At 55.7% G+C, this 13,972-nt stretch overlaps 1 protein-coding gene across 2 annotated transcripts; it reads left to right on the forward strand.

Moving 5' to 3' along the window:
* Window positions 1–857: 857 nt before the first annotated feature.
* Window positions 858–13,719, forward strand: Npepl1 (aminopeptidase like 1). 2 transcript variants are annotated; one of them, XM_052184462.1, is made up of 12 exons: window positions 858–1,086; window positions 1,585–1,770; window positions 2,095–2,265; window positions 5,006–5,095; window positions 5,496–5,577; window positions 6,994–7,136; window positions 10,304–10,381; window positions 11,222–11,322; window positions 11,582–11,705; window positions 11,951–12,127; window positions 12,472–12,582; window positions 12,694–13,093. In XM_052184462.1, the coding sequence occupies exons 1-12, from the start codon at window positions 937–939 to the stop codon at window positions 12,871–12,873; spliced, it is 1,593 nt and encodes a 530-aa protein (XP_052040422.1). In that variant the 5' UTR covers window positions 858–936; the 3' UTR covers window positions 12,874–13,093. The 2 variants fall into 2 exon arrangements, with proteins under 2 accessions (XP_052040422.1, XP_052040423.1); XM_052184463.1 differs by lacking the exon at window positions 12,694–13,093 and adding an exon at window positions 13,100–13,719 and having other exon boundaries at window positions 860–1,086.
* Window positions 13,720–13,972: the final 253 nt, after the last annotated feature.

Genomic DNA, 13,972 nt, shown 5'->3' on the forward strand with positions numbered 1-13,972 from the left:
GGAATGCTGTGCTATGAAACTGGCTTTGGTAGGTTTTTTTTAAAATGGTTTATTTAATATTCTCTGAATTAGTCGTTTCTCTCTCTCTCTCTCTCTCTCTCTCTCTCTCTCTCTGTGTGTGTGTGTGTGTGTGTGTGTGTGTGTGTGTCTGTGTGTGCTGAGGTCACTATGAGTGGTTGCCTCTTAGTCAACCTCTTAGTCAATGGACATGTTATGTTATGGATGTTGCTTTGCACCTTGTAGATACGGGACTAGAACTCTGGTCCTCAGGCGCTACAACAAGCGCCTTTTTCTCACCCAGCCAGCCTTGCTTTGCTAGTTTTAAAGGCTGATATTAGAGAAGGAATGCAGATTAAAAGTGACATATAAGACTGAGCTCCAGGCCTGGAGTTGTCAAAACCTGGGCAATGTAGGGTAGCAGTTGACTCCTTTCAAATGACTTCCTATAACCTCCCCACACTGTCATCTTTTCCTCTCCAACACAGGTGACAACGAGCAGAGGCAGCTGCTTGCTCCCAGTTCTGAATGGTGACCTTTCCGGGCGAGTGTTAGGCTGAGGAGGCGGCCTACACTGAATAGAGGGGGAATCTGAGTGCCTAATCCTCAGGCCCAGTAGCCAGGGCCAGTCCCTGGCAAGTGCGGCTTCCTCGAGTCCAGGAACCTACTGGAAGGCGGGCCAGGGTAGCAGCCGGACTGGAGCGGTTCCAGGGGCTCGCGAGCCACTGGGCCCCAACGGAGGCCCGGAAGGCGCAGTGCGGCCCGCGCCCCGCCTCCGCCGGCGCCCCCTCGCGCCCCGGGTGGGCCCTGCAGGGCGGCGCGGCCCGGAGGCGGCGGGGAAGGCGGGGCGCCGAGGCCGGGCGGGCCGGGGCGGCGCCGAGCCGGGCCGGAGCAGGGCGCAGGGTGCCGGGCGGCCCGGCTGGGGTCGCGGGGGGGAAGATGGCGAGCGTGGGGCTGCAGTTCCAGGCGAGCGCCGGGGACGCGGACCCCCAGAGCCGGCCCCTGCTGCTGTTGGGCCAGCTGCAACACCTGCACCGCGTGCCCTGGAGCCACGTCCGCGGGAAGCTGCAGCCCCGGGTCACCGAGGAGGTGAGCGGGCCGCGGCCGCCATGCGCCTGCCAAGCCCAGGCCCTGGGACACAGGCCCCGCCTCGCCCGCGCGCCCCGCCGGGCCCAGGGCGCAGGCCCGCGACAGGCCTGGCCGTCTGTCCCCGAGGCCCTGGCTGCAGCGAGGCCCGGCCTGTGTCGCTGGCCCGCCTGGGCCGAGCCACCTGCTTCCGCGCCTCCGGCCCGGCCATGCAGAAGGCCCAGCGGCGGCTTTCCGCGTGGCCTCTGGCCTCGAGACCCGCCGCCCGCCGTGGGTACTGGGCCAAGGCAGGCCCAGGAGCCGCTCCTCCAAGTGTTTGAAGCAGAGGGTCCCCAGACAGGCCTTGCCCGCGCGAGGCGCAGCCCCGCCAGGGTGGTAGGGTGCCAGGGAGCCACCCTGCTGGCCGTGGCGGCCGGGGCGTGGCCGGCAGGGCACATCCAGCCACACAGCACACGGTTTTGAAGCCCGGCCTGTCTGTCTCATGTCTCCCTCCTACTCTAGCTCTGGCAGGCAGCGCTGGCCACGCTCAACCCCAATCCCACTGACAGCTGTCCCCTCTACCTGAACTGCGCCACAGTGGCAGCTCTGCCCTCCAGGGTGAGCCGGCACAACAGCCCTTCGGCGGCCCACTTCATCACCAGGCTCGTGCGAACCTGCCTGCCGCCCGGAACCCACCGGTGCATCCTGGTGAGTGCCGGGCCCTCGAGTGCGCCTCAGGCCGAGCAGGCCGCTCCATGCCATGGCCCATGCTAGCCCTGCCACCACCGAGTAGTGATCTACGCCAGATCCGTTTGCGTGACAAATCAGAGATGCCAGCCTAGATTTACGGAGGCCTGGGCTTATGTCTGCGGCCTGCTCGTCTGTCTGGGGAAGAGTGGACAGCAGCGCGTGGTGGCGGCATCTTTCCCACGCAGCCGCGCGTTACTGTGCGGTTTGTAGCGCTGCCACGGGGAGAGGCCTGGTGGCATCCCTTGGTCGCTCCAGCCCCACCTTGCTTCTCTCTCACTACAGATGGTCTGCGAACAGCCTGAGGTCTTCGCCTCGGCCTGTGCCCTGGCACGGGCCTTCCCACTCTTCACACACCGTTCAGGGGCATCCCGGCGCGCAGAAAAGAGGACGGTCGTGGTGGAGTTCTTCCTGGTGGGGCAAGACAATGGCCCAGTGGAAGTATCCACCTTGCAAGTGGGTGTCTAGAGGGACTGGGACACTGCCTCCTGGGAGCTCAGGTGGAGAGCTCGTCCCTTCCCTTCCCTTCCCTTCCCCAGGGAAGGGCTACAGTGCTTTTCGGGGATCCCCAAAAGGGTCCTTGTTGTGTTGTCTGTTTGTTCAGTGCAGTTGTGGTTTGATTATGCACGGTTGTCCCCTTAGGTGGGGAGCACTTTTGTAAGGTGGGGAGCATCTTTATGTGTTAGATGGGGAGCACTTTTTATATGTTGGGGAGCACTTTTGTGTATAAGGTGGGGAGCACTTTTGTGTTATGTGGGGAGCACCTTTGTGTGTTAGGTGGGGAGTACTTTGGTGTGTTAGGTGGGGAACACTTTTGTGTATAAGGTGGGGAGCACTTTTGTGTTATGTGGGGAGCACCTTTGTGTGTTAGGTGGGGAGTACTTTGGTGTGTTAGGTGGGGAACACCTTTGTGTGTAAGGTGAGGAGCACTTTTGTGTATTAGGTGGAGAACACCTTTGTGTGTTAGATGAGGAGCACTTTTGTGTATAGGGTGGGGAGCACCTTTATGTGTTAGATGGGGAGCACTTTTATGTGTTAGGGAGCACTTTTGTCTGTAAGGTGGGGAGCACTTCTGTGTGTTAGATAGGGAGCACTTTTGTGTGTTATGTGGGGAGCACCTTTGTGTGTTATACGGGGAGCACTTTTGTGTTATGTGGGGAGCACTTTTATGTGTTAGGTAGGGAGTACTTTAATGTGTATCATCTCACTGGAGCCTTAGAGGAAACCATTGCCAGCCTGTCAGTCAAGGGAGGCACCTGACCTAGGCTGCCTTCCCGCTGCCTTAACCTGGCCTCCACCCAGCAGCCAGAGACCAGCTCGGCCCTCCACTTTGCTTCAGGGAGGCTTGTCACTTGAGCCTCAAGCCAGCCCCCTACTCTGTCTCTTTGTCCTCTGTCTCCCTGATAGTTAAAAGGAGGCGGTCCTCCAGGTCTGCCATCTTGTGTCAGCTCTCTGGTTTTGAGAACAGTCTAGTTGCTTTGCTTGTGTTAACCCCCTTTCCCTACCTAGTTTGGGTCCCTTCTCTGTTTCTGAGGGCCACCCATGTGTCTGTCTGTCCATCCCCACCCATGTGTCTGTCTGTCCATCCCCACCCATGTGTCTGTCTGTCCATCCCTCCGTGGAGCATGCCTACTGGTTCTCAAGCCCCTTACCCCAACAGGCCTTCACCCTCTTACATTCTCTTTCCAAACTCTCTGGCCTTAGTGGCCTCACTCTGCACGGTTTCCACTACCTGTGGTCTTCATCTGGCAGTGGACTGTCTGCTCATTCTAGGAGTCCCTTCTGGGCTTCCGTCTCACCTCCTGCCAGATCCTTGCTTGGAACCCTGAGCATAGCCCTCCCTCCTTCCCACAATGGCTAGCCCTGGCCCCTTCCATTCCTTCTGCACGGCTGTCTATCCTCCCACGGTGAATCCCTACTCAACTCGCCAGGCATGCCCATGTCTGGGCACTCCGTGGTGATAGTGCCTCCTCTTTTTCCTCATCAGGGTATCCCCACAACCCCACCCCTAGAGTTCTGGGCCCTGTGGAGTTTAACCAGTGGCTTTGTCTTTGTCTCTACTGACATTTCTCCCAGGCTTTGGAGAGTTTGTCCTGCCGTGTAGCAGACCTCATATAAACACATAGAGAAGAAGCGAGCAGATGTTGCTTCTCTTGTCAGTGAAACCGAGGCTGGAATGCTCTTCACTCTCAGTCATTGCTTAGTGAGAACTGTGTGGAGGGTCTGCAGGGTTAGACTGCCTCCCTTGAGGCCAGTCCTCGGCCCAACACACATCCCACGCAGGCCACCGACTGCTGACAGGTGGCAGGGCCTCACAAGCACAGCTCATATCTGAGCTGTCAGCTCCCAGGTCTCTACGTGGAGCCTTCGAGGTTTAATTACCTGGGACAGGCAGCGGCTCTTGTGATGGTCAGACAGCGGGGGCGGTGGCTGGCTGGCAGAATCGACTTGCGCCTGCCCTCCTGACATATAAGTCCGGGGGAGGTGATGATGAACTGCAAGCTAAAGCCCTGCGCCCCCGCAAGCCCCTTAATATCTGTTTCTTCCGGCCAGCACAGAGGCACTGACGCAGTCAGTTATCCCTGGCTTCTGAGGCTTTGGGTAAATGATGGTATTAAATGGAGGTGGGGGTATGCTCAAGTCAACAGGGAGGAAGGCCCTGTGGCAGAGAAAGGTGGATGTGCAGGGCTCTAGGGCTGGGGTGGCTCTGCAGAGGCCTGGAGCCACCCGTCTCTGGACCATCTAGTATCTGCAGACCCCACTGGGCTGTGCCTGGGTTGTCCTTAGCACAGAGCTAGGAGTCTGGTCCGGTCTGTTGTCTCAAGCTCCTGTCCTCTCCTGGGTCCTCTGAGGCTAATGAGTTCTCCAAGATAGAACATGGTCCCGTTCCTTGTACAGCAGCTATAGGGTCTTCTATGCCCTAGTAGACCATGCAGCGGCGGGGAGGACAGCATGGCAAACCTCTGTTCCTCCAGAGGACTCATGGAAAGCTCCTTCTCAACATTGTAGGGCGATGTTTTGAGGGATCCCCAAAGCACCTGCTCCCTACATACCATACCTGTGAACAGCCTGAAGCATTCTCCTAGAGTGTTGTATTTGATGTCTGTGGTGCTCGGGAACTGGATGGGCTGGGAAGAGAACACCCTTCCCAGCCTGCCCATGGGCCCCAGCGATGCCCTCTGCTCTTCTTCCCTAGTGTTTAACCAATGCCACAGAAGGTGTCCGACTAGCCGCTCGCATTGTGGACACACCATGCAATGAGATGAACACGGACATCTTCCTTGAGGTTCGTGGCCTCGTCCCACTGAGGTGGGGTGGTCTTCAGATCACAGATGGCAAGAAAGCCTTACGGGTTTTTTTTTTTTTCCTGTACTTTTTGTGGCCTGGCTGTTTTCATTATATTACACATCCTGGTGTCCATTTTGATCGAGAAGTTTAGCATCCTCAGCTGAGGGCGTGGTGAAGATCGGTCCTCACTGGGGCCATCCATAGGCTGGAGCCCAGCTGTAGGAACGGAATGTGCAGGGCCAGTCTTCCCCTTTGGACTTCATCATGAGCAGCACAGCCACGGGCCTCCACGGTGGTTCCTCTCCCAGAGTGAAGCCATGGCGTGAAGCCCAGCCTTGCCTTGAGTTGAGCCTTTTTCAAGTGTCTCATGTTGTTATTTTTTCCATGAATTCATCCAGGAGATTAGCCAAGTTGGAAAGGAGCTGGGGATCTCCCCCACCATCATCCGCGATGAACAGCTAAAGACCAAAGGATTTGGAGGTGTGTAGAGCTGTCCAGGAGACGCTGGGGGAACGTGGGTGGTGGGGCTAGCATTGGGAGCATCTGGCCCAGGGTCTTCAGTCTCATCCTCCTGGGGACCTGAAGGGAATGGAATCAGCCCGGGTCCCAGGCCAAGACCAGAGCTTGGGAGACAGCACATCCCAGGGGGAGGCAGGGGCAGCCTTCCAGGTTCTGCTGCTGGTCCTGGGAGTCGCTAGACCCACATCCTCCCCGTCTTCCCATGCCCTTGCTCAGAGCCAGCTCAGTGAGGCCTTCCGTTCCTCGATTACATGTCCCTGGTCACTCTCAGGGTCCTGGTGCATAGTGTTCTCACATAGAACATATTTCCTGTGACAGTCAGCAGTGGGGGTTGTCCTGGCCTACACGTCTCTCTTAAAGCAACCTCCTTCCAAGATCTCTACATAGCAAGGAACTAGAGGGGAAAGCTGGGCTGTCTCGAGGCACCTTTTAGACTGAGCAGGCAAAGGTTACTGCTTTCAGGGATTACGAACCAAGGCCCCAGGCTCAGGCAACAGAACTCTTGGCCACACCCCTCTGCTGACTTGTGGTTTCATCTGCCACATCCATGTCAAGACTTAGGACTGGGGACAGGGGTACTGCTGGTCAGACTGGGTTCCCCCTTTGGGTCCTCTCCAAAAGACAACTCACAGTGTGGCCAATGTCTACCTCAGAGTAAGGTGTCTGGGGACAGGGTTGGGAAGCATGACCAAGCAAGATGTCCAACTAGTCTCCAGAAGGCCTTGTCACATGTGCCAAGTCCTGTTACAGACGAGACCCCTGAGCTCCCCAATTGAAGGAAGGAGAATTGAAGGATGGGAATACTCAGCCGTGGCTTCACTGGGGCCAGCTGTTGGAGTCGTGCCAGCCTCCACACATTAACCAGAGAATCATGCCATGGTGGCAGCCATTTTTGTTAGGGAGTTTCTCTGAGGAGGTAGTAGTCACAGTGGACAGGATGAGTAAGAGTTTGCCAGACAGGCATTTTCGCCCTCCTCGTGGTTGTGCAGGGCACCTGGAGGCATAGCCTCTGTGTTCAGGCAGTCTCACCTCTTTCTTTGGAAGATGGAGCATGTAAGCAAAGAGGGAGGGAGGTGATAGGGCAAAGTCCGTGGAGCTGCAGGAGGAGGAAGGCTCCGCCCAGTTCAGGGTGCGAGGGGCCTTGAAGCATCACTCAGTAAGTCCCTTCTGTTCACCATGGTGTCATACCGTGTTTTTCCCCTCAGTGAGTTTTCTTGCCTGACAGTTCTTTGCAGTTGTAGACATTGGAATGGATCTGCAATCTCCCATTCCACACTGGCCCCTAGCAGGAGCGGGAAGGGAGGTCCATTGGGTTGGTTGCCTTGGGGAGTCCCCACCGGTGCAATGGGCACCTCACTTCTTTCTTTCCCTACACAGGAATCTACGGGGTTGGCAAAGCTGCACTCCACCCTCCTGCTCTGGCTGTCCTCAGCCACACCCCTGACGGGGCCACACAGACCATTGCCTGGGTGGGCAAGGGCATCGTCTATGACACCGGTGGCCTCAGCATCAAAGGGAAGGTGAGATGCGGGTCTCAGGGTGCAATTCAGACTGGCACGTTCAAGTACCCAGTGCATTTAGTATCAGGAGTGGGTGATTGTTTTATTTAAAATGCCTCCTCTTCTACCCAACACAATTATTTCCAGGACTACTCAGGAAATGGAACTAATAATACAAGTTTAAAAATAACCCCAATAGCAAATAATTCTCTTTTATTGAATTCCACACATATTATCTTGCCAGTTGAAAATTTAGAAAAGAAAAATATTCCAATCCAAATAGAGAGAGAGGCAGCATATTAACACTTCAAACCTCATTAGTGTATTTTAATAGGGAAAAGACCCACAAAATAAGTGTCCATCTCTGTCTCCGCTAATTGCTGATGGATTACGGCATGAAAGAACTTTGTCTGGGCCTCTCATCCTGTGAATTCAAATCTATCAACCCTTCTGCAATCTGTGCTGGGCGCACATAGGAACCAGGGTTCCTACTCAGAATCCCAACCCACCTTTCCTTTAACTCTGAGGGGTTTCTGTCACCCTAGGCAGCTGATACCAGAGGCTCCTGGAAAAAAACAAAAAAAACAAACAACAAAACAAAACCCAGTTCACTTTCTAGAATAATCCCAGTGCTAGCCATCTCGGAGACCATTGTAATGGCATTCACATATCCATGTGTCACATATCCTCATAGGTTTACAGAGAACAATAAAATAGTGGGCACCAGGGTCGGTCTCATCCTCCTGACCTGGGCTCCAGATGCCTCAGTTGAAACATAGATGCCCCCGTGTGCAGTCTTGGCCTGTGTAGCACTTGCAAGCGGGTATGTCAGCATCCTTTGACTGATTGTGGCGAGCCCAGGGACGTAAGTGAACCGCCCTGAGCCTCGGGCATCTGTTTTGTTCGGTGGGGTGGGTGGATCTCCTGGAGTCTGTCATTTGGTGCACTTCCTCATCCCAGAAACCTCACACTCCTTTGTCACCCTTAGCTCCACCGAGAAGCCCCGGGGCACAGAGAGGCTGTCAAGTGGTGTACACAAGTTTATCAAAGTCCCACCTCAAGCTGCAGAGCTCGTCAGTGCTGGTGATGGCCGCTGTTCTGTGCTCTCCCAGGAAGGCTTGCCCTGTTATTACCAGTCGATGCCTCCTCTAGAAACTATCTCTTGCATCTGCCTCAGGCAGTGGCTGTCTGGGTCTGTCACTCTCATGGCTTCCCTGTCCTCCCGCAGAGCTGGAAGAGGCAGCTGAGGTGTGTCCCTCATACAGTAGGGACAGTGACTCACTCCAGTGGAGTTTTTCTTCTTCTTCTTCTTGTTTTTTGTAATATATTTTATGTTTTGCCTGCAAGTATGCACCACATGCAAGCCTGCAGATTGTTGTGAGATAGCATACGGGTGCTGGGAACTGAACTCAGGCCCCTCAGCAAGTGTTCTTGGCCACTAGCCATCTCTCCAGCCCCAGGAGTTTTTAAACTTTCAAATTTTCAAACTTGACATTCCTGCTTTATGGAGGGGCTTCTGCAAGGGAGGTCACCGTGACTCGAAGGACCCAGTGGCTCTTGGCTTACTGCGAGGTCACAGCCTCCAGTGGACCAGAGCTTCGACACTTTCAGTGGCTGTGCCCTTTGTGCATGTGTCAGCCTGACTAGTGCAGATGGCACCTTAGCACTGAGAGCCTTTCCCTTGGTAACAACAGAAGCACTGCGGGAGTCAGGAGACCTCACGTAAGCAGCTGAGCTTGGCACTTTGCTTGGGAGGTGACACCTGTGCAGGGGCACACCATGTTCCGTGAACAGCTGTCAAAGGCATTTTCCGAGTGGGTCATTTGGAAATGGCTTTCTTCTCGGCCTGGGGCCCCATTTCTTCATTTCAGCAGGCGTGTGTTCTCCCCGAGTGGGTCACAAAGATGGCTGCTTTTCAGTCATGCGAGGTGGACCCTTTTCAGTTGATGTTATTATAAAAGCAGCCCCTCCTACATCCAAAATAATTCTGTCAGCTAAAATTGAGGACCCCTGTGATACAGTGGGGTCTGCAGAATGACTGCGCATTTTAAGCCCAGGTTCTTACTTCCAAGGACTTGTTTTTATTTAAAATGCAAACAGTTTGAGCCGGAAGCCTATACAATGTAAACATGTAGTGGCATTATAGTTCACAGGAGGTGGTTTCTGCTTTAGTGGGAGGGGTCTTCAGCTGCCCCCTGTGATAAAGATGCCCCCTACTGATCGTTGGATGCCAATGGCATAAGGGATAAGCCAGATCCGCTTGCTCTCTGTAGTCAGATAGGAACTGGTAGGCAGGGAGAGGGGCAGGCACAGAACTCAGCCTCCCCATAGCGATGGACAAACGAAGGCTAGCAAAGGTGGCTTCTCGTGGCCACTGCAGGAGTAGACGGAAGATGGGCTGGGGTGAGTGTGAGTATATGGACGCTGTGGAGACCGTACCCTCTCTGTGGCTGGATCGACCAAGGGTGAGGCCGTCAGCACACCACTGTGTCTGACTGTAGTTGGACTTATCTGCTAGAAGCCAGAGCCACACACGGGCTGGCTGTCAGCCTGTGCTCAGGGAGATCAGGATAAGCATGAGCCTGGGGTTACCCTATGTCCCCCTCAGAGGAGACACAACAGGAACCTGTGCTAAGTGTAGAACACAGGCAGGATGACTTATTGGCAAATACTTCACCTCCTGAGTCCCCTGTCTGAGGAGGAAGCCATAGTTATGACAGCCACTGGGAAGCCTGGTCAAGCCTCTTGAGGTTCTGGCTGAGTGACCACACATGCCTTGGCTTCTGTGGATTCAGGGCGGAGGAGAGGTCAGAGGTCCTGAGCGTAGACACCTACCCTGGCTTGGGGTCCAAGGCTCTGTGGGAGAACCCAGTCATGGTGACTGGCCACTGGTAGCTTCCTAGTCTTCCTCTACCATGTTATCTATTGCCTGGTTGCCCCAAAACTCTACAATTGAGTTATATCTCCGCCATTTCTGCTGTTACCTAACTCTTGTTTTGGTAGAAGACCCCCCCTTTGCCAGTCAGTTTCATGGACTGCAAGGGGTGCTCAGGGAGTCCTGTGAAAAGCACTGTGTGCCATGCAGCTTGGAGGCGTCGAGGCTGCTGTCAGCCATGCCCCATGCTCACGTGGCTTGTGTGGCGTACATGGCTTACGCCCTCTCTTCCGGTCCTTTTGTGTGACTACAGACCACTATGCCAGGGATGAAGCGAGACTGCGGGGGTGCTGCGGCCATCCTGGGAGCCTTCAGAGCCGCCATCAAGCAGGTGAGGGTGCGAGTGAGTTCTGGCTCCTCTCCCTCAGGACTGTAAGCCCCAGCAATGGCGCTTAGCAGGGCTTATTGGTAAGAAGGGCTAACTCGGGGGCATGCTGAAGGTTCTATGAAGGAAGCAGCCATGGGTACACGTGTTTGGAGACGTCCTTTACTCCTGCAGTTGCTCTGGTAGCCAAGACGACATGCTGGCCAGGAAATCCTCAGCAGGTCAGTTCTTCTAGACGTCCTCCAGCTAGTGCTGGGGTGTCCAGTGATGGGCACAAGGAGTGGTGGATCCACAGGAGACCACAGCCAGTGACGTAAGGAGAGCCCTTAGCTGTGGAAGCGCACACACACACACACACACACACACACAAGGAATGTACCTCAGCAAGAGCCACAGAGCAGCAGTGGCAGAGCCTCGGCCCATGAGACACTTGAGTGCCCACAGCCACACTGGAGAGAACAGAGGTGGGAAGGCTGTTTCTTGTCTTGGGGAGCTAGGATTGCTACCTGTAGGAAGAACTGTGCAAATCACAGGACCCAGGAAGTGGCGTGTAGTAAAATTGTGGGTAAGAATGATGGTCAGGAGGCTGAGGCAGGAGGATTACCTCAGATGTAAAGTTTTCATATGTTGTGAACGGTCTGGACTCTGGAGGCCTTCCCCTTCTAACAGGGGACTTGCCAATTTGCGTCTTTAGGCCCGAGCTTCATGTCCTGCTCCTCAGGGCCCCAGTCTGTCTGCCTCCTGCTCTCTGCAGGTCTGAGAGCACCTAGCTCTCTCCTCCTTCTCTGTCACTCCCTTCAGAGTTCTCAGTCCATAATGGGACCTCTCACCTGCCTCTCCCCCCAGGGTTTCAAAGATAACCTCCACGCTGTGTTCTGCTTGGCTGAGAATGCGGTGGGACCCAATGCCACCAGGCCGGATGACATTCATCTTCTGTATTCAGGAAAGTAAGGCTCCCTCACACGTCCTGCACTGTCGTTTAGACCTGTGGCTCTTTCTCAGAGCCAGGCCAGCTCAGATGGGTCCTAACCAAAGTTGTGGGAGAACCCCACCCTGCCTCCCACCTGTGGTACCTCCTAAGGGATGAGCTGTCCCACAGTCCTGGAGATAGAGGAACTACAGGGACTGGGCTCCCCAGTACCAAAGAGAGGTCCCTCAAAGCACAGTTGGAGCTGTGTACCTGAGCTGGGTCTGTGCCTCTCCCAGGACTGTAGAGATTAACAACACGGATGCTGAGGGCAGGCTGGTGCTGGCTGACGGCGTGTCTTATGCTTGCAAAGACCTGGGGGCTGACATCATCGTGGACATGGCCACCCTGACGGGGGCACAAGTGAGTACCACACTTCACCTATTGGCTGCACCCAACCCTGATCCCCCCAGAAGCCCCTGTTGGCAGTTGAGCGTGGGCCTCTGTCATCCTGGAGTCAAGGTAGCACCCCCTCCTGCTGTTGGACCAGACGCCATGCCCCGCCCACTTGTCCACAGCTCCCCTCTGCCCTCCTCTCCCTCTCCGTCACCCTTGCCTTCTCTGCCCTCTTCCCTGGTCCGGTTGCTTCCCTTGTGTCCTTCGCCTAGGGCATTGCCACAGGGAAGTACCATGCAGCCGTGCTCACAAACAGCGCCGAGTGGGAGGCGGCCTGCGTGAAGGCTGGCCGGAAGTGCGGGGACCTGGTCCACCCGCTAGTCTACTGCCCCGAGCTGCACTTCAGCGAGTTCACCTCGGCTGTGGCTGACATGAAGAACTCCGTGGCGGTAGGTGTGGGGCCTGCGCTGAGGGTCGCAGCCATGGCCCTGAGGAGTGTGTGAGCATGAAGACCAGTGTTCCCAAGCACCAGCCGTAGTACAGAGTCCCATGTCACCGGTCATGCTCACTGACCAGGCCCGAGGCGGGGGGGGGGGGGGGCAGATCTATTTGCTTCTTCAGCTCCTGTGTAGTGTTCCCTGTCCTGGGGGGAGGTTGATGCCTTGTTGTAGGTCAGAGCCCTCTTCAGCCATGTGGTTCAGCAGATAGCTTCTGTGTATAGCTGATGGATAAGGAGACCATCCAGACTCCTCCCACTGCTGAAAGGGTGTCACCAATGTCCTCTCATCCTCAGGACCGAGACAACAGCCCCAGCTCCTGTGCTGGCCTCTTCATTGCTTCCCACATCGGGTTTGACTGGCCTGGGATCTGGGTCCACCTGGACATCGCTGCTCCCGTGCACGCTGTAAGTACCTCAGGGCTCCTCAGAGCCGAGCAAGGGGCAGTTCCCTCCAGACACATCTTCATTTCCTCCTCACACCTGGGCCACGCCCTCCCTCCTCTCCTCTTCCTACAGAGCTCCTCTATCTCAGAGCTGCTGCCGAGTGAGTTCATCAGAAAGGTTCTGTGTTGTGGGTCCGATTATCTGTGGCCCAGCCTCCAGCCAGCTGCAGTCCCCCTGACCTCTGGCCTCTCATCCCTGGGAACAGAGGAGCTGCTGTGTGCTGTCCTCCCAGCCAGCTTAGCCTGTGCTTAACTGGAGGCCCAGACCATCCCCACCCTGAGCTGCAGCTGTTAGTTAGGCCGTGCCCACCACCCAGTTACCCTCTTGGCTCCGAGCATGTCAGGATGTCTGCAGGAGGGTCCAAGACACAAACAGCCTTGCGCCTAGGACCTCCATGTGGAGAGGGATCAGAGGCCTGAAGAGCCCCTTGCGCAGAGCCACCCCTCTAGCTTACGCTTCTGACGGTCTCTGTCCACAGGGCGAGCGAGCCACGGGATTTGGGGTGGCTCTCCTATTGGCTCTTTTTGGCCGTGCCTCCGAGGACCCGCTGCTGAACCTGGTATCCCCACTGGACTGTGAGGTGGATGTCCAGGAAGGCGATAACTTGGGGCGTGACTCCAAGAGAAGGAGGCTCGTGTGAGGGCCACTTCCCAGCTGGTGACACAAGGTTCCTTACCTCACTTTGCACTGACTGATTTTAAGCAATTGAAAGATTAACTAACTCTTAAGATGAGTTTGGCTTTTTCTGTCCCCAGTGGTGATGGGACTGAGCCGTGCGTGCTCTTCTTAGAAGAAGCTTAGGGGTTTGCTGGGGTCTGGAGGAAACTGTCACAGATCCCATAGGCCTGCATCTGCAAGCTCTGTCCCTTGTCCTCCACCCTGGTCTTTAGAACCACCTCAGGTCACCCTCGGTGGTGAGTGCACTTCCTGACCCAGGCCCTTGCTCTAGCCAGGGCTCCCTGGGGTGTCCAGCCAGCCCATACCTGGGTAGATGTGACTGGCTGTTAGGGACCCCATTTTGTGAAACAGGACGAGCCTCACAGCTCCCACATGACCCCCCAATTCACTTGAAGTTGAATTAAATATGGCCACAGCATACCCTTGCCTCTGCTCATTTTTTTCTCTACTTCTCCGTCTCACAACCCTCTTAGAGCCTATCTGAGGCTGAGGTGCAGAACCGCTCGCTCCAGCCAGCAGCCCTCAAGACCCTCTCTGCTGGTCCTAAGATGGCTAGTTGAACCGGTTTTACAGCCCAGAGCCACTGAGTCTGGGGCAGAGGACAGCAGCCCTCAGGCCCAGGCCTGTTTGCTAGCTGCTTTGGTTTTCTGAGTTTCCACACACTGGCATGGCT

The sequence above is a fragment of the Apodemus sylvaticus genome, chromosome 5 (genome assembly GCF_947179515.1).
Source record: "Apodemus sylvaticus chromosome 5, mApoSyl1.1, whole genome shotgun sequence".
NCBI lineage: Eukaryota > Metazoa > Chordata > Mammalia > Rodentia > Muridae > Apodemus > Apodemus sylvaticus.